Raw genomic sequence first — 20,681 nt, forward strand, 5'->3', positions numbered from 1 at the left:
CAGTGTGGGCTCTTGGAGCGTCTGTGATCAAAATTGCTTTCGTGACTGTTTTTCAGACTGTATGTCGGGACTGTGTCCTTTCGGGGAGGTTCAGCTTCAGCCCTCAACATCATCGTTGCCTGCCCTCAACAGAACTTTCATCTGGGACGTCAAAGCTCATAAGAGCATTGGTTTAGAGCTGCAGTTTTCCATCCCTCGCCTGAGGCAGATCGGGCCAGGTGAGAGCTGCCCAGACGGAGTCACTCACTCCATCAGTGGCCGAATCGATGCCACCGTGGTCAGGATCGGAACCTTCTGTAGCAACGGCACTGTGTCCCGGATCAAGATGCAAGAAGGAGTGAAAATGGCCTTACACCTACCATGGTTCCACCCCAGAAATGTCTCCGGCTTCAGCATTGCAAACCGCTCATCTATAAAACGTGAGCAAGCCCCTCCCCACTGTCTGATTAGGTTAAAACACACAAACTCATCATTGTTCTAGGTCAGAAATGGCTAAATGTCAACAAATCTCTGAGATTCAATCCAAATACCATAAAGGAAGATCTTGCTCTGCTATAAGGGACATGGGTCACTCATTCCTAGTGTGAACCCCTTCTTCTCTATTAAACAGGGGGTGACTCTCTTTGTCCTTTTTGCATGTGGTATTTGTTTTCAAAAAATGAAAAGGGATTGGTTCTACAGATCCACCTTGACTGCTTTGTTTCTAACTTCTTTGCTCTGTCTGCCAACTCTCTCGCATTTTCTGTAAACGTATCAGTGATGTGCAGAGCTCTCACACTGGCTCATGAAAGCTGGTTTTTTGTTTTCTGTTTTGAGACAGAGTCTCACTCTGTTACCCGGGCTACAGTGCAGTGGTGCTGTTTTGACTCACTCCAACCTCCACCACCAGGTTCAAGCAATTCTCCTGCCTCAGCCTCCCAAGTAGCTGGGTCCATAGGCATGTGCCACCACACCTGGCTAATTTTTGTATTTTTAGTAGAGATGGTTTCACCATGTTGGTCTCAAACTCCTGACCTCAGGTGATCCTCCCACCTTGGCCTCCCAAAGTGCTAGGATTACAGGCATGAGCCACTGTGCCTGGTAGACAGCTGACTGTTAAATGTTCAGGCATTTTGTGAGATGATGTGAAACAGATCCATTATTTTAAAAAATAGAATTAAATTAACTTATAATTAAATAAATCATTTTAAAAACAAAGGTAATGATATTCAAAACTTATCACTTGCTAGTTAATTCACTGTTGCTTGTGCTCTCAGGGTTATTTGCATTGTTGTATCTGTATGGAGGGAATAATAAAGTGCTGTGCTACTGCCCGGCTCCACATTCAGTCACGTTGGTAGTTTGAAATCAGCCATGGAGGGAGTATTTACATCCACTATGGAAGTAGGCAGATGCTGTAAGTCAGGGTTTTTCCTTCCACCACTGGATCAGTTATTAAATATTTACTCACACACCACTGATGTGTCTGCATTCTCAATCTCTGCCTCGAGTTCAAATATACTGTATCCAGACCCACTGCTCAGGATCTGAGAACTGCAGTCATTTTTCCCATGCCCCCACCCCTCAGGCTGCAGACAACCAAGACAGGGTCTAATTGCTCCCTATTCTTTCTGGTTTGGGTTCCACTGCCAATAGGTCTGTGCATCATCGAGTCTGTGTTTGAGGGTGAAGGCTCAGCAACCCTGATGTCTGCCAACTACCCACAAGGCTTCCCTGAGGATGAGCTCATGACGTGGCAGTTCGTCATTCCTGCGCACCTGCGGGCCAGCGTCTCCTTCCTCAACTTCAACCTCTCCAACTGCGAGAGGAAGGAGCAGCGGGTTGAGTACTACATCCCGGGCTCCACCACCAACCCCGAGGTGTTCAAGCTGGAGGACAAGCAGCCTGGGAACATGGCTGGGAACTTCAACCTCTCCCTGCAAGGCTGTGACCAAGATGCCCAAAGTCCAGGGATCCTCCGGCTGCAGTTTCAAGTTTTGGTCCAACATCCACAAAATGAAAGCAGTAAGTGAGCCCCACTTTCCTTTTCCTCCCTCTCTCAGCACCTTCGTTGTTTCCTGGGTGTTCTGCCTGGTGTGAGACTCCCTTCCTGTTTCTTGTCTGTGGCTTCTCATACACTTCGATTCTGGACCCTGGAAGAGTTTCAGGAAGTGGGTTGCTAGGCAGTAAGACAGCCTCACTGGTGAACACCTGGTATGTAGTTCCATTTCAGCACAATAAAAAGCAATCTTGCATTTAAGATGCTAAGTTGTTTTTAACAAAGGCATTGATAGGTTATTTTCTAGATCTCATGTCTTGACCCTGCAATGTGAATGAGGATGTCACCAGCACCATCAGCTGATAATGGGAACTTGGAGTTTTATGGCTCAGCACCCCCTACTATGGACACACACCCTGCACTTCATCTTGGGTTAGGCACGCCACTTACAGAATCTCAGCTAATCTTTATTGCAACTCTGTAGGGCAGGTGGGAATTATCTTCATTTACTAATAAGAAACCAGAAGGTTCAGAGAGGTTATGGAACTGGCCTGACATCACACAGCATGTCAAGAGCAGAGCAAGCTCAGAACCCTGAGCCAGTGCTCTGGCCCATCCTGAAGCCCAGTTACGGTGATGAGACTTAGGTTGGGCATCATTCCACAAATGTTGCCGAGATCCCATGAACACAGAGGAGGAGAGTCAGGGCCAGGACTGGGGTGAGGCAAAGTGCCCAGGGTGCAATATTTTTTTTTTTTTTTTTTTTTTTTTTTTGAGACGGAGTTTCGCTCTTGTTACCCAGGCTGGAGTGCAATGGCGTGATCTCGGCTCACCGCAACCTCCGCCTCCTGGGTTCAGGCAATTCTCCTGCTTCAGCCTCCGGAGTAGCTGGGATTACAGGCACGCGCCACCATGCTCAGCTAATTTTTTGCACCATTAGTAGAGACGGGGTTTCACCATGTTGACCAGGATGGTCTCGATCTCTTGACCTCGTGATCCACCCGCCTCGGCCTCCCAAAGTGCTGGGATTACAGGCTTGAGCCACCGCGCCCGGCCCAGGGTGCAATATTTAAGGAGGTACCCATTCTCAGGGTCGTGTAACTGCAAGGTCAGCCCCTGAGAGTGATCACCTCCTCAGACTTTGCTCTCTGGGTGCCTGGCTTGCCTCATCCCAGTCTCGGCCCTGAGGGGAGTAGTGCAGATTTTGAGATAAAAGATATAAAATGAACTCAGAGTGGCTCTTCCTGGGGCTCGTCTACGATGTGGAGGAATGAGTTTACATCATGTCTGGAACCAGGACATCTCTGATCTGTGCTGAGGATGGGCGCTGTCCAGGGGGCCGATTCTCATTTTTGTTTTTACTATTATTTACTTCTGGGAAGTAGGTAGAGCCAGGCAGAAAAATTAATAGGAGTGTGGAATGGCGTGCTGCTGGTTTTTTTAGGGCCAACAAGCATCTGAAAAGTGGGAGCGTGGGATCCACTAGAAGGATTGCCCAGTGGGTGCTTCCCTGGAAACTCCCATATGTATGTATGTGTATGTGTGTATAGATATGTATATAGGCAGCCGGGTGCGGTGGTTCACGCCTGTAATCCCAGCACTTTGGGAGACCAAGGCAGGCAAATCACTTGAGGTCAGGAGTTCGAGACCAGCCTGGCCTACATGTGAAACCCCATCTCTACAAAAAATTCAAAACTTAGCCAGGCGCGATGATATGAGCCTGTAATCCCAGCTACTTAGGAGGCTGAGGCATGAGAATCACTTGAATCCAGAATGCAGAGGTTGCAGTGAGCCGAGATTGGGCCACTGCACTCCAGCCTGAGTGACACAGTGAGACTCTGTCTCAAAAAAAAGTATACATACACACACATACACACACACACACACACACATATAGTGTGTGTGTGTGTGTGTGTGTGTCCATTGAGACATTTTTATGACTCCACTGTCACGATTGTAAATCAGAATGTTGAAAACAGCCACAAAAGGATTTAGAAATGGAGTGGGTTTGGGGTTTAGAAGACAGGAGGATTTGTTTATCACCTCAGTCATGGTGGAATGCTGCTTAGAACCTCTGATTAATTCTATTAACTGTAACATCAGCTGGGTTGATTTCTAAAACTAATCAAATTGTTGAACATGCTATAAACAGCATCAAGAGGGATATGGATTTGGTTCTGAGATTAAAGGGGAATAACTGTCATTGAGAGGAGTTTCGCAGTGTCACGGCCTCTAACTTTGCACTGTCTCTACAGGAGTGAGTGGACTTGGTGGCAGAAATATCTTCAGGGATAGTCTTAGGTTGGGCTGGACTGCCTGAGAATTCTGATCACTGGGTAGCTTCATCTTCATCCTCTGAATCCCTATGTGGATCCTATCTTTCCAGGGCTAACCCAAGGAAGCCAGTCCTGTGCCCACACATGTTTGTCTGACCCTTTTTTTTTTTCTTTTTTGAGGTAGAGTCTCGCTCTGTTGCCCAAGCTGGAGTGTAGTGGTGTGATCTCGGCTTTCAGCTCACTGCAACCTCCACCTCCTGGGTTTAAGCGACTCTCCTGCCTCAGCCTCTCTTGATTAGCTGGGATTACACCTGCCATCACCCTGACTAATTTTTTGTATTTTTTTTTTTTTTTTTTTTTTTTGAGACGGAGTTTCGCTCTTGTTACCCAGGCTGGAGTGCAATGGCACGATCTCGGCTCACCGCAACCTCCGCCTCCTGGGTTCAGGCAATTCTCCTGCCTCAGCCTCCTGACTAGCTGGGATTACAGGCAAGCGCCACCATGTCCAGCTACTTTTTTGTGTTTTTAGTAGAGACGGGGTTTCACCATGTTGACCAGGATGGTCTCGATTGCTCGACCTCGTGATCCACCCGCCTCGGCCTCCCAAAGTGCTGGGATTACAGGCTTGAGCCACCGCGCCCGGCCTTAATTTTTTGTATTTTAATAGAGACAGGGTTTTACAGTGTTGGCCAGGCTGGTCTTAAACTTCTGGACTCAAGTGATCCACCCGCCTTGGCCTCCCAAATTCCAGGCAGGTGTGAGCCACCATGATTCTTTATTCTCTCTTATTCACTAAGTTTTTGTGGGCAGCTTGCATTGTAAGCAGCATAGCCCCATGGTTAAGGGCAGTGACCTGGATGTATTTGAATCTGGTTGCACCATTTACTTTGACCATGGGCAAGTCACGTCACCTCTTTGTGACCCAATTGCTCATCTGTAAAATGGAAGTGATAAGGCTGTCCTCATGGGGGTGTTGTGAGGACAATGTGAGGTAGCACAGGGCCTGCCAGGTAGTGAGTGCTCTTTAAATGTTTCCTGCAGGGTTCTAGGTCAAGGCAGGATGCAGGGTTAGAAAAGACACGCTTGTCCAAAGAGATTAGACTGTGGCCCAGAAATGACTGGTAGGACGCAGCAAGTCGCTCTTGAAAGGAGTTCCAGTGGTGTGTGGTGAGGTTGGAGGCAGGAGAATGGACTGCAGGCTGGTGGGAATACCAAGGGGAGACTCGGGGCAGAGTGGAGTCTGACGCTTCTCACGCTGCGCAGGAGGCCTCATCTGTGCCTATGGTGGCTGCCGCTTATTACTGCAGGAAGAGCTCTATGTGCTGCTCTTGCTTTCTTGGCCTTGGAGATGAAAAAGAAGCTGAGAGAGAGGAGCCTCAAGGGGACTGAGTTTTGGGTGGGAGCCTCTGCCCTTACTTCTCCTGTGAATGCTAGAGGAAAACCTCCTGGGGCTAGTCTGCCCCCAGCTCCTCACTGCTTCACCTCTGAGTCCAGCCCAGGCATTGCCCAAACTTGACCTTCCTTTGTCCTCAGAAGCAGGGGAACAACTACCCAGACCAAAGCCACCACCCCAGAAGTGCACGTGAGGGCATTCTGCATTCTTCATACATCACGTACTTATCTGTCTCCACGTCTGCATCTCACTAAACCCCTCCCAGGCAGGAATCTTGTCTTATTGCTCTTTCTATTCCTGCCAAAGCTTCTGGTACATTCCAGGCCCTCCATAAATCCATGTTGCACCAATCTCAGGAGTCAGCCTCCTGTCTAAAGTGGCTTGAGAGCCAGATGTGCTGCCATAAGAATCCACAGCCCATCAGAAGGGGCAAGGCGGATAGGGTGAAGTGGGGCGCCCACGAGAGCAGCTGCTTAGGGAGCAGCGTATCAGAAATAAGAGTAAAGGCAGAGCCTGGAGACCTTCTCAAGTGGAGAAGCAACCATACAATGCCAAAGACTCAGCAGGGGTGGAGAAAGCTGTGAGAGAGGCACCAGCCAGCCCAAACCTCTCATTATCCAGAGCAGGACTTGAGCACAGGGGGCCCAGGCCGCAAAAAAACAGGCAGATGTTACCTTGAACCTAATTGTCCAAAAAACAAAACGAAAAAGCAAAAAAATCTACTATCAGCCCTCTCTCTGCTGGAAACATGAGATAGGTTCAAACTAGACCCCGAGAACTCCTATAGGGAATGTTTTTCCATGGCTGGGCCACAAACATCCTGTGTTTTAAGTTGAGTCATGTACGATTACCCAGGAACTGAAGAATAATGGATGTGGCCATCTGTGACAACATGTGTGAGCAGTAATGGCTTAAGCTGCCCACAGTGTGCAACCCAGGGATGTCTGAGAGCTCGGTTCATGTTCATCCCCACCAAGCAAATCTTGTTTTCAGGTGCTCCACAATGCACCCTCTCCTTTCTTTTTTGATAGCACAATATTACCATGTCATGCCTGGTGTTATTACCACTTTCATCATGCAGCTGGTTCCTCTTTGTGTTTAATTTCTAAAGGTTCAAGTGGCCCTGCTGATGATGATTATAAGAGTTAATGGTACAGTATTCTACCCATCTATATTATGCTCTTTAGGGAGAGCCTTCTGCCTTATGCATCCTCCTCTAGCTTTTGGAAAATACGTTCGCTTTCCTGAAAATACCAAACTATTATCTGCAAAACCCATGGGCTTCTGGGTGATCATGAGTCACACACGAAAAGCAGATGTGCATTTCCAGTGTGCTTCACAGTATGCTTTTGTTAACCACTCTTTGTAGATGCTAGTTGTGGAAGCAGATACATTGCAGCTTTTTTGGCTTTTTTTTTTTTTTTTGAGACGGAGTTTCACTCTTGTTACCCAGGCTGGAGTGCAATGGCATGATCTCGGCTCACCGCAACCTCCGCCTCCTGGGTTCAGGCAATTCTCCTGCCTCAGACTCCTGAGTAGCTGCTTTATTGGCTTTTATAACCTCCAGAAGCTACCTGGAACCTTTAAATAATTATTGGATTTGTTTTTGCTTCTTGTTTTTTGTTGTTGGGTAACTTGTGTTCCATGAGTCTTAAATTTGTTCTACCAGAGTTGATAGGTATTGTGGCTTTTGACTTATTCCCATGGGGTCCATTTCAAAAAAGAAATTTCTCTCTATAGGTGCCACAAAAATGATTAGGGGCCTTTATGAAACATTAGTGAGTAACCTAATCCCTTCAAAGGTCCCTAGTGTGGCTTTTAAAACAGTGTCAATAACTAATATAGTGAAGGATTTTCTTTTGGTGCGGGGTGGGGGTTAAACATCAGGCTCAAATGTTTTTTATATGAAGGCATCTGCAATGTTGTAGAAAAACTGTGAGATTCTTTCAAGGCAGGAAACTGTCCAGATCACAGATCTGCCCCGTTTTTAGGGAACACTGAGCAGTTAATTCGCACCCTTCTCGGCTGTAAAATAACAATAGTCATTCCTTCTTCCCCCCATGTTGTGAGGGTGAAATAAGACAACTTGTCAAAGCACACAGAGCACACTGAGTAAGGATATGTCTTGTCTTGCCATAGACTTATGAATGTTAATAGGTAATTTCACATTTAAAACACCCATCTGTGAGAGGTGAGGGCTGCACATTTCTACCCTGTTTTGCCTGCCGAAACCGCATATGAAAACATTCTGTAGGCAGCAGGGAAATTAACTGTGTCTATCCCTCAGGTTCCTTGGGTTATTTTGAGATCCAACCAAAAAAAGTGTGGAAAGAACACATGTAAAATGAATAATGAACGGGATGCAAATGCAAGATAGAAAATGGAGTGAAGTGTGATATTACAGAGAGCCTCCTCGTAACGAGATGTCTGTCTTGCCCCCAGAATCAATGAACTGCACTTCTGTTTTGGCTGGGACATCAGGTGTCTCACCACAGTCCACCCGATTATTATACAATAATTTCCAAAAGAAATGTAAACTGTAAAACCACAATAGCATTTCATACCCACTAGAATACCTAAAACAAGAAAAACTGAGAACATCAAATGATGGTGAGAATGGGGGGCAACAGAACTCTAATGAAGTGCTTGTGGGAGTGTCAAACAATGTGACCGCCTGGGAGAACTGTCTGGAGGACTCTCATGAAGTTAAACTTTCACTATTCTCGTAGTCCGTTTAATGTTGCCATAACAGAATACCTGAGACTAGGTAATTTATAAAGACAAGAGGTTTATTTGGCTCACAGTTCTGGTGGCTGGAAAGTCCAAGAAGCATGGCAGCGGCATCTGCTCAGCTTCTGGTGAGAGCCTCTCGCTGTGCTATAATGTAGCAGAGGAGCAGCAAGGGAAGTGAGCATGTGGGAAAAGATGAAAGCATGAGCGAAAGCCTAGCTTTATAACAGCCCACTCTTGTGAGAACTAATCCGCTCACTCGCATGGAACTAACCCAGTCTTGTGAGAGAGATTAATCTGTTTTAACAACCTAATCACCTCTTAAAGTCACTGTCTCCCAACACTGCCCCATTGTGGACTGACCACAACTCAATGTGAATTTGGGTGGGAACAAACCATATTCAAAGCATAGCACCTACCTGTGACTGACCTAGGTGTTTACTCAAGAGAAAGAGAACTATGTGTCTACTCAAACACTTGCAAAAGAATAATAATAGCAGGCTTATTCACAAAAGTCAAAAACTGAAAACAACCTAAATCACCAATAGAAAAATGGATAAATCAATGTGAGGTGCTCATTCACGGAATACTATTCAGGAATAACAAGGGAAAGAATGACATATCCACAACAACATGGATGGGCCCAAAAAAACATCATTCTGCAGAGAGAAAAAAAAGCCAGAGACAAAAGAGTATATACTGTATGATTCCATTTCTATGAAGTTCCAGGGCAGTCAGAATCTGCAGTGATGGAAATGAGAAAATGGTTGCCTTTTAGAGGATGGGAAATTGGGGGAATTGACTGGAAAGGGGCACAAAGGAAACTCTGGGATGCTAGGAATGTTCTAGATCTTTCTTTAGATGATTGATACCATGGATATAACAAAGTTATACAAATGCATCACACTGAACACTTAAGATTATGTGTTTTTTATTATGTGTAAATTATTTTTTTTCTTTTTTTTCTTCTCTTTTCTTTTTTCACTTCACAATTCTTTTATGACTGACATATGTATAAATTATTTGTTAAAAAAAAAAATGAAGACTGGGTGTGGTGGCTCACACCTGTAATCCCAGCACTTTGGCAGGCACATTTGGTTAAACCCAGGAGTTTGAAACCAGCCTGGGCAACATGGCAAAACCTTGTCTCTACAAAAAATACAAAAACTAGTTGGGTGTGGTGGCATGTGCTACTAGGGAGTGGTCTCAGCTACTTGGAGGCTGAGATGGGAGGATCACTTGAGCCAGAGAGGTGGAGGCTCCAGTGAGCCATGAACTCCAGCCTGGGTGACAGAGTGAAACTGTCTCAAAATAATAAATAATTTTTTTTTTTTTTTTTTTTAGTAGAGACCAGTTTTCACCATGCTGGCCAGGTTGGTCTTGAACTCCTAACCTCAAGTTATCCACCTGCTTCAGCCTCCCAAAGTGCTAGATTACAGGCATGAACCATCACACCTGGCAAATAATTTTTTTCTAATCCAGGGAATATGTATCGAAAGGTTAAGAGGGTATGTTTGGATGTTGGACAGCTTTGGGTCCCACATACTAGCTAGCTATGTAAGTTTGGGCAAATGGCTTAACTTTTCTAAGCTTCAAAATTGTATTTCACAAAATGAAGATATGCTGGGCATGGTGGCTCACACCTGTAATCCCAGCACTTTGGGAGGCTGAGGCAGGCAGATCACCTGAGGTCAGGAGTTAGAGACCAGCCTGGCCAACATGGTGAAACCCATCTCTACAAAAAATACAAAATTTGCTGGCACATGACCCAGCACATGACCACATTTAATACACTTCTAGAGCACATCAAGGAACAGCTTCACTATCATCTTAAAACTGGATGGCAGTTGGCAGGGTTTTTTCATGAGTGTGTCATCTATAAGTGAGTGGCATGAAGCCAGTCCCAGGGCTCACCCAATTTCTTGTCTCCTCAGGGCACCCACTAGGCTAGAGGAGAGGCAGTTGGGTCTAAGAAAGCAGTAAGCATCATAGAAAGAGCACAGGCTTTGTAATCAGAAAGATATCCACTTCAATGCCATTCTTAACACTTCCTAGCCTTAAATTCTCTGTCTGCGAGGTGGGAATGATCGTGCCTACTGTGCTAGATTGAGTTTTTGTTCTAAAATATTCACCACCCCTCCTGAGGGAGGATTGGACTTGGTACCTCACTGACCACAGCCTTGGCCATGTGGGTTTGCTCTGGCCAATGACATGTAAACAGAAGTGAGCATGCCACTTCCGAGAGAAGCCTCAGCACGCATCGCGTGGTTCACATTTTCAAACTCTGTCACGAGACTGCTGTGTCACAAATAGAGGCTTCTTCAACTTGGATCTGGAATTCAGAAGACATAACCCAGAGCTGCAGCCAGCTCACAATGGATATGTAAGGTGAACAAGAAATAAACCATCGTTATTCTAACCATTCAGAGTTGAGGATCCTTTGTTGCTGCAGCATAATTTCGCCTCAGCTGATTTACACACTCTCTCTCAAGGACATTATGAGGATGAACAGCCTAACATAGTAATTGATCCCCTGCCATGTACCAGTTATGGACAGCCAGGAAGTTCACATTCTGGTGGGAAAGTGAATAAGTAAAAGGAAAATCATGATTTCTCATTAAAGATAGCTTTGCTGCCTTTGTACACCCTACTGTAATAGGTTTTCTTAGAACATTTTAAAAGTATTTTAAAACATTTTAAGGTACAATTTTTTTTGTACTTTAGGTTCTGGGGTACATGTGCAGATCATGCAAGGTTGTTGCATAGGTACTTACATGGCAAGGTGGTTTGCTGCCTCCATTCCCCCCGCCCAGTCACCTACATCTGGCATTTCTCCCCATGTTATCCCTGGTTCCATTTTTAAAAATATTTTTAAAGGCATAAAATTCAAGGAAAAAGAGAAATGGAAAGGAAATAATATCATAACATTTCATAAAGGAGAAAGGTGGTAACTGATCCAGCAGACGTGAAAGGGCAGAATCCTAAGCTGACAGTGGGATAAACCAAGAAGAACTCTGGTTTATCCTGCAAAGCATCAACAACTGGCAGCCAGTCTCCTCCAGAAACGGGGGCAAATGTGAGGCTAAGATGGGAGAGCCACTAGAGCCCCAGATCGTCTCCTTGCCAGCAAGCAGCCAGAAACTGCTCTTCCCTTAGAAGACAGAAGTTTCTTTTCCAGAGATGAGAGTCCCTGAACCAAAGATCTGTCACATTGAAGGTGGAGGTGCTGAACTGAACGTGGGGGATCAAGTAAAATTGAAGTACTGACCATGAAGCTCCATCCTTCCTTCACTGGTTCCCATGGGTATGTTTCTTCCCTTTGGTAGAGGATGAATTCTTCTCTGGGGGCATCCGACCAACCTAAGAGGAAAGACACAAAGATACTGATGTTATGGGCTCTCCAGGAAGCAGTCTGACCATATCACCCTACTGAGAAGCCCCATAAACAAGCAGAGCTATTCCAATAGCATTAGCGCCTCACTTTCAATAAGAGCAGTGTATAGATCCCCAGACATCTGATGACAGCTAATGAAAAATACAAAGACTAAAACAAATGAGAAGAAAAGCCACTTGGAGGAAACAGAGACTATAGAGGGAGAAAAAACTAAAACAAAATCAGCGATCAAGAACCTCAAGTTAACAAGAAGAGATGCTGCATTTATGTAAAAGGAACACGTTGCAATTTTTAAAAAGGGCTTTCAGGAGAAAAGTCCAAAGGAACTCTTGGAGATTAAAAATGTGTTAGCAGAAATGAAAGAGTCAAAAGGGCTGAAAGGTAAAGATGAAAATATCTCCCAGAAAGTGGAGTGAAGAAAAAGCTGGCGAGATAGAAAGGAAGAGAAAATATAAAATTCAAGGACCAGTCAGGGAGGCACAATATCCAAATAAAAGGAGTTTTAGAGAGAAAAAATAAAGGAGAGGGAATCATCAAAAAATATTTCAGGAACATTTGCCAGGACTGATGAATATGAGTTGCCAGTTGGAAGGGTCCACCAAACACAGTGGATACAAATAGACCCACACCAAGGCACAGTATTGTAAAATTTCAGAGCATCAGGGACACAGAGACCCAAGCTTCCAGAGAAGAGTTAAAAAAGTTTTATACAGAGGAAGAAGAAACCAAATGGCAATAAACATTATCAGCAACACTGGGTATTGTAAAACAGTGGAGCAAGATCTTCAAAATTCTGAAGGAATATTATTTCCAACCTGGAATTTTATACCAAGCCAAACAATTAGTATGAAGGCAGAATAAAGACATTTTAGACCATATATACTTTCTCAAGAAGCACCCGAAGGCTGTAATCCACCTAAAAAGAAAGTAAAAATGAAAGAAAAAGATAGATCCAGGAAGCCCAGGATCTAGTCCAAAAGAGAAGCAAAGGAAATTCCAGGATGCCAGTGAAGAAGACCCAGGACCACACCTGGGCACCAGGCATCAAGAGCAGCCCCTTTAGATTAGAGCCTTGAAAAGCTCTGGAGCGATTTCTTCAGAAGTTGAGGAAGTACCTAATGTTTTCAAATTTATTGAAAGGACATATATACAAGTGGGAGAGACTTTGGTGTCAAATTTCTGATAAGTCCATAGAAACTAAGGAAATGATTAAAATGACAATAATTAACTCCAGAGAACACAAAATTTTGTGTGGAAAGGAAAAGCAATTATAGTGTGCGTTATAGTATGACTACCTAAACACTCTGTTAATATCACTACATAGCCATGATAACATAAACACAGAATGAAGATCTAACTGCAAATGTCACGCTATCAGGAAGATGAGGGAATGGGAATGGGAAATGCGTGTGGTGTGAGTGTTCGCTAGTGTGTGGAATGTGGAGGGGGTGTGGGGTGTGGAGGGGCTGTGGGGTGAAGGAGGAGAAACCCATATTTTTCTTAGTGGGAAGCCAATAGACAGTGCCTGAAACTGAAAGATCCATAGGCAGCAATGGAACAGAGCATGTTATTGAATGATATGAAGGTAATTCTTAAAAGAGCCTGCTACTTTGGGAAGCTAAGGCGGGCAGATCACTTGAGGCCAGTAGTTTGAGACCAGCCTGGCCAATGTGGCAAAACCACAACTCTACTAAAGATACAAAAAAAAAAAAATTTAGCCAGGCATGGTGGCACATGCCTGTGGTCCCAGCTCCTCAGCAAGCAGAGGCACAAGAATTGCTTTCACGCGGGAGACAGCAGTTGCAGTGAGCTGGGATCGCACCACTGCACTCCAGCCTGGGCGGCAAAGCAAGACTCTGTCTCAAAATAAATAAGTAAATAAGTAGGCTGCTAGAACAGTTGAAAGTTGTTGTTCTGGGGAGTGGTGGAAAGGTATGGGGGGAGTTTTGTTTTCAAAATAAAACTTCTCAAATTATTTGATTCTTTAAGCCAGTGGTTCTCAACTGGGAGCAGTGTGGCCCCCCCAGGACATATCTGACAACGTCTGGAGATGTTTTGGTTGTCAGTGAAGAGGGGATGTGCTGCTGGCATCTAGTGGGCAGAGGCCAGGGATGCTGCTAAACATCCCACAGTGCACAGGACAGCCCACAACAAAGAACCATTCCGCTCAGAAGGCTGAAGGCCAGGCATGGTGGCTTACACCTGTAATCCCAATGCTTCGGGAGGCCAAGGCAGGAGGATCACTTGAGCTTAGAAGTTCAAGACTAGCCTAGGCAATATAGTGACACCCCATCTTTACAAAAAAATTTAAAAGAATTAGCCAGGCAAAGTGGCACATACCTGTAGCCTCAGCTACTTGGGAGGTTAAAGCAGGAGAATCGCTTGAACCTGGGAGGTTGAGGCTGCAGTGAGCCATGATCACGCCACTGCACTCCAGCCTGGGTGACAGGGTGCAACCTTGTCCGAAATAATAATGATAATAATAAAGACTGAGAACCTTTGCTTTAAAGTATGTGCATGCGTGGTTTTAGAAAGATGCAAATGAGGAAGAGTGGGTGGGGAGACTACAGCAGTGTGTGGCTGGGCCTTTGTAAAGGTAGGCAGGGACTGCAGAAGCAGAGGGGCTCCTAACCCTGCTTTGGGGTGGTGGGGGGCTGTCCTGGAGGTAACAATGAAGGTGAGTTTTGAAGGACAGTAAGAAATGAACTGAATATGCTGGGCGTGGTGGCTCACGCCTGTAATCCCAGCACTTTGAGAGGCCTAGGTGGGTAGAGTTTGAGACCAGCCTGGCCAACATGGCAAAACACTGTCCATACTAAAAAAACAAAATACAAAAATTAGCTGGGCATGGTGGTGCGTGCCTGTAATCCCAGCTATTCAGGAGGCTGAGGCAAGAGAATTGCTTGAACCCAGGAGGTGGAGGTTGCAGTGGGCTGAGATAGCACCATTGGACTCCAGCCTTGGGAGACGCAGTGAAACTCCATCTCAAAAAAAAAAAAAAGAAAGAAAGAAAGAAAGAAAAAAGAAAAGAAATGAGGTGAATGTGGGGCTAGGTGATTGAAAAGGTGACTGTTTTCTAAATCAAATTATATTTAAGTTAGCAGTGTTAGAATATGTACTTCAGCTCTAGACTTGGCATCTCTCTAACTAAAGCACTACTGGATACAATGTCAAATTTTACGTGGCAAATAGACTGTGAACTACACAAAGCAATTAACAGATATGACAGCCATAAAACGTTTTTTTAATTGTGCTTCTAATTTGACACTGAGCTCCCCAGCAGCCAGTTCAAAAGGAGCAATTCCACCAATTATATGGTTCCTGTTATGAGGAAGAAGGAAGTTTAGCAGGCCTTTTTGGGAAACAGAGCTTTCCCAGCTAAAATTGAATTCATTCGCTGGCACTGCTGGATGATATTGTCAACACCCTTGACTTGCAAAGATAGCACCACTTTCCACAGGCACCTTCCTAATCTGATTTTTTTTTTAATATATATAAAAGAAGAATGAATGAAATTCAAAAGCAACTCAGTAAAAGTTGATCCCCAGGCAGCTGTAGTGTAGCACAGGGATAACATTAAAAAGTGAAATGACTTTTTTATAAAGTAATCTGGTAATCTATTCTAAAGAGTTGAAAGAGTATCCCTTTTATTTATTTATTTATTTATTTTTTTAAAGACAGTCTTGCTCTGTTGCCCAGGCTGGAATAAAGAGGCATGATTTTGGCTCACTGCAACCTCCACCTCTCAGGTTCAGGCAATTCTGTGCCTCAGCCTCCCGAGTAACTGGGATTACAGGAGCATGCCACCATGCCTGGCTAATTTTTGTATTTTTAGTAGAGACGAGGTTTCACCATGTTGGCCAGGCTGGTCTGAAACTTTTGACCTCAAGTGATCCACCTGCCTCAGCTTCCCAAAGTGCTGGGATTACAGGTGTGAGATACCACGTCTGGCGCTATTCATTTATTTCTAATGGCAAAATTATAGAAATCACCGATAATCAGACAGTTTTTCCAAATGATACAAGAAATAGGTAAATATGTTCTTGTTAGAAATTTAAATATTACAGGCAAAGCTACAATCCTCTCCACTCCCAAGCTCTTCCCCTCGGGTAACCACAGTCACGGATTTGTCATATTTCTCTCCAGATCTTTTTTCTTTACCTGCATATGTAAGTCTGTACATATAAATAGCTATTTTGTTTCATAGAGAGATTTTACCATCTGCATTGTATCGTACTCTACCTATTATCTACAACTTGCTGCTTTGCACAATATTACATTTAGGTTTCCAAATCTCCCTCTTTTTCTGAGACAGTCTTGCTCTGTCATCCAGGCTGGAGTTCAGTGGCACGATTTTGGCTCACTGCAACCTTCACCTCCTGGATTCAAGCAACTCTCCTGCCTCAACCTCCCAGGTATTGGGAGGTTGAGGCAGAAGAATTGTGCCTGGGATTACAGGCACATACAACCATGCCCAACTAATTTTGTATTTGTATTAGAGACAGGGTTTTACCGTGTTGGTCTCGAACTCCTACCTCGAATGAGCTGCCTGCCTCGGCCTCACAAAGTGCTGAGATTACAGGCATGAGCCACTTTGGCTGGCCCTCCTTATTATTTTTAACAGCTGCATAATATTCCATTCATAAATGTCCCCATAGTTTATTCTAGTATAAGGTGGTCTCTAGTTTTCCACAATCACAGTGCTGCAGTGAAATGTGGGCACACATGGCCATGTCACACTGTTTGGTTCCCAGAAGGGACAAGATTTTATACTTTTATTAATTCCCATGTTCCTGTAATAAGCTATTCCAGGCTCCCTCCATCGGCCCCATCCAGCTGTGTCAGAGAGGTCCTGTTTCCTGTAGCTTCCCCAGCTTTCAATATGGCCAAATATCTATATTTCCGCCCCCTACCCCTCCAATCTGAAGAGTGTGATACAGTAATACTTTGTTTTAACTTGCTTTTTCTGATTAAAAGGGACATTAAGAACTTTCTGTAGCTTGAATATTTGATCATTTATATCTCCTTTTCTGTGAGCTGCTCCATCACTCTGTATTGCAAACATTTCTCCCAGTGTGTCCCTTGTCCTTTAATTTATTTATAGTACCTATCGTCAGATGTTTTAATCTTTTTTTGCTTTTATAATTTGTGTTTATTCCACATTATAATTATTTTCTCTCTGTTGTTATGGCAATGAAATCCATTATTTCTTCTTAACTTTCTTTTATAGCTATTGTATTGTTGCCTTAATGATATGTTTTCCCAACATGATCTATCCATGATGTGATATGCCATTTTCTTCCTCAGGAGAGGTTTTCTACTAATTTTTGCCATTTCCTGTGGTCGCTGCTGATCCATGCTTCATGCCTGTTTTCTGTTTGTGGCTTCAGATAAAATCTACGTGGTTGACTTGAGTAACGAGCGAGCTATGTCACTCACCATTGAGCCACGGCCTGTCAAACAGAGCCGCAAGTTCGTCCCTGGCTGTTTCGTGTGTCTGGAATCTCGGACCTGCAGTACCAACCTCACCCTGACATCTGGCTCCAAACACAAGATCTCCTTCCTTTGTGATGATCTCACACGTCTGTGGATGAATGTGGAAAAAACCATAAGTACGCCCCTGAATTAGTACATTCTTCCCGGGCTATGGATGGCTCTTCTCTCCCTGCCTTGCCTTAGTGGGGTTCCCTAGGTAGGTTGTAAATCATAGGACCCAAAATGCCCACCCACAGCCCGGGTGAGCAAAGGTGACCAAGAGGCAAATGGAGCGCATGTTGACACATCCCTGTGGGACCAGCCTCAGGTGGAGCCTGCAGCCCTCAGAAGTGCGTCATACTGCTCCATGTCCAGCCTTATGTCTCTCTGCCCAGGCTTCCAATCTTCCTCTTGTGAAACCCTCCCCTCCTTTGCTCAGCCTTCCCCAGCCTCTCCCATCCCTATTCCCTGCAGCTTCCGCACTCACTGCCCTCTTGTCTTCTCTCGCACAAGACTAGGATTCCTGAAATCAATAACTTTGGCTTGTTCCATTTTTCTTCCAGTTAGCCCCTACCAGTGCTGGACATGTGCTATCACTTAAAAGCTGTTTGATAGGCTGGGTGCAGCGGCTAACACCTGTAATCCCGGCACTTTGGGAGGCCGAGGTGGGCAGATCACGAGGTCAAGAGATTGAGACCATCCTGGTCAACGTGGTGAAACCCCATTTCTACTAAAAATACAAAAAACAAAAAACAAAAAAAACTAGCCAGGCATGGTGGCACGTGCCTGTAGTCCCAGCTACTTAGGAGGCTGAGGCAGGAGAATCTCTTGAACCTGCAAGATGGAAGTTGCAGTGAGCCAAGATCGCACCACTGCCACTGCACTCCAGCCTGGTGACCCAGTGAGACTCCATCTCAAAAAAAAAAAAAAAAAAAACCTGTGATGACTGAAGGCCAGTAAACCAACAGCCACCTCCCTGCTGGGCTACCCTGACCTCTGACGTGTGCTCTTAAAGTCTCTACAAATGCAGGAGCTAAGGTCACAAGAGGCAAAGTAGCCTGCCCAAGATCACCCTGTTAGGAAGTGGCAGAACTGAGATCCCCCCAACACCACTCACAGCTCCAGCCACTGCCCAGAACTGACATGGGTCCACACGTCTGGGTGGAGTGAAACCTGTGCCCCCATGTCACTTAGCATCTAAGACACAGATACACAGAAGAAATAACTTGAGCAAAAAGGGAAAGGAAATTTCAACCCAGAATACTCCCCAGAAGTTTGTCTGCCAGTTTAGCAGACAGTAAGAATGTGAGAGAACGCTAGAAAAGGTACACGGAGGAGCCAGAAGTGGAGGGCAAGGTGGGAGAAGAGAGACGGAAGGGAAAAGCCGGGCAGCAGATGCCCAGCCTCAGGCTGTCGGGAGAGGTGGGGAGGGGGCCCTTCTGGTCTCGTGTGTGCGCGGCTACCATGCCCTGCTTCTTCCAGGCTGCACAGACCACCGATATTGCCAGAGGAAGTCCTACCCGCTCCAGGTGCCCGGTGACATCCTCCAGCTGCCCGTGGACCTGCACGACTTCTCCTGGAAGCTGCTGGTGCCCAAGGACAAGCTCAGCCTGGTGCTGATGCCAGCCCAGAAGCTGCAGCAGCATACTCATGAGAAGCCCTGCAACACCAGCTTCAGCTACCTCGTGGCCAGTGCCATACCCGGCCAGGACCTGTATTTCGGCTCCTTCTGCCCGGGAGGCTCTATCGAACAGATCCAAGTGAAGCAGAACGTCTCGGTGACCCTTCGCACCTTTGCCCCCAGCTTCCGGCAAGAGGCCTCCAGGCAGGGCCTGGTGGTGTCCTTTATACCTTATTTCAAAGGTAAGGGGGGTCTCCCCCATGTCCATGCCCCCTTAGTTTGGGCGTTCATTTTATTTTAGTTTTGTGATCATCTTAATTAAGTTGCCGGTTTGGAGAGAAGGGATAGCTCAGTATGCAGGTCCTTGCCCAAGAAATCTGAAAGATAGTGAGTCCTAATCCTCACTTTACCATTAACCTAGCATGGAAAATTCCCGAGATTAGAAATAAGAAAAATGTTTCTGACAGTGGGAGGCAATGGTTGGTAGGCAGCAAAACACATAATCAGGTTTGAGTCTTTTTTGGAAGCAGGCAGGGCATAAATGAGAAATCGCCAAATATTCCTCAGTCCTGGATTTTTAAGGTAGTGACATGAAAATCCTTAGGCAGACATTTTTATGGCTCTGCTTTTGCAATTCAGAATGCAGTACAGAGGGCACAAAGGGAGGAGGGTTGGGAGAGAGATGAGTCTCTGGAGCCAGAGTCCTGTTCCACAGCAGTACGGCTCGGCAGACCCAACCCTCCCGGGAGGCTGCACATGCTCTCCATGTTCCCAGGCAGTAAATGAGTCCTAAATGGCTCACAATGTGACTTCTACATGGTTGATTTTAAAAGTCACAGTCACCATTAGAAGTTGCTCCAAGAACAGCTACATTAAGTTGGAGGCCACTTTAAAATGGACCAAGACCTTTGTTTGGTGTTTATTTTATACTCTTATTCTCAGAAGTGTGAGTGGGAGGGAGAATCTTTGGTCATAAGATTAAGGTCGGTCCAGGCTGCCTGATATCTCCAAGGTTACCAGAGAAACTGCTTCTGAGGAGTCTTGCAAATAAGACACATTCTCATCAGTGTGGAATGTGTGGGATTTATCTCTCCTGAAGGTCAGGAAGGGATTAGTTGACATGTCAGGAGCTCTTTCAGCTTTGCAGTTCCTGAAATCTTCCCAGAACCTGAAGATATTTTAATGTCTCAAACAGAAATCAGTATATACCAGTCCCACCCTGGAGCAGGGCAGTAGATGAAGGTAGTAGCTATGTTAAGAGCATTTCTGAGGGGAAGCTGAGATAACCACCGGTTTCCCCTCAGAAATGCTCTGGGTTTTGTTTGCCTGTTTTTTTCAAAAGTCCTGAGTACCTCCTCTGACTGAGACTGCTCCTGCACTGACCGATACAGTGGTGCTAGCCACATGTAACTATTTGAATTTAAATGAATACGAGGCCAGGCACAGTGGCTCATGCTTGTAATCCCAGCACTTTGGAAGGCCAAGGCGGGCAGATCACTTGAGCTCAGGAGTTCAAGACCAGCCTGGCCAACATGGTGAAACCCCGTCTCTACTAAAAATACAAAAATTATCCAGGTGTGGTGGTGCATGCCTGTAGTCCCAGCTACTCAGGAGGCTAAGGCAGGAGAATTGCTTGAACCTGAGAGGTAGAGGTTGCAGTGAGCCAAGATTGTGCCACTGCACTCCAGCCTGGGCAACAGAGTGAGACTCTGTCTCAAAAATAATTAATAATAATAACCAATTAATATGAAACAAATTTAAAATGCAGTTCTTTGGTCATGCTGGGCACATTTCAAGGCTCAGCAGACATGTGT

The 20,681-nt window shown here is 45.2% G+C and overlaps 1 protein-coding gene across 1 annotated transcript in view; it reads left to right on the plus strand.

The window, feature by feature from the left end:
* Positions 1 to 20,681, plus strand: part of CDCP1 (CUB domain containing protein 1) — a 64,557-nt gene that overhangs the window by 34,721 nt on the left and 9,155 nt on the right. Inside the window, exons 3-6 of the mRNA XM_003926245.3 lie at positions 57 to 419; positions 1,636 to 2,004; positions 17,162 to 17,383; positions 18,729 to 19,109. Of these exons, the coding sequence (XP_003926294.1) occupies positions 57 to 419; positions 1,636 to 2,004; positions 17,162 to 17,383; positions 18,729 to 19,109 (1,335 nt within the window). The remainder of the gene's footprint in view (positions 1 to 56; positions 420 to 1,635; positions 2,005 to 17,161; positions 17,384 to 18,728; positions 19,110 to 20,681) is intronic.

The sequence above is a fragment of the Saimiri boliviensis genome, chromosome 8 (genome assembly GCF_048565385.1).
Source record: "Saimiri boliviensis isolate mSaiBol1 chromosome 8, mSaiBol1.pri, whole genome shotgun sequence".
NCBI classification, from domain to species: Eukaryota; Metazoa; Chordata; class Mammalia; order Primates; family Cebidae; genus Saimiri; species Saimiri boliviensis.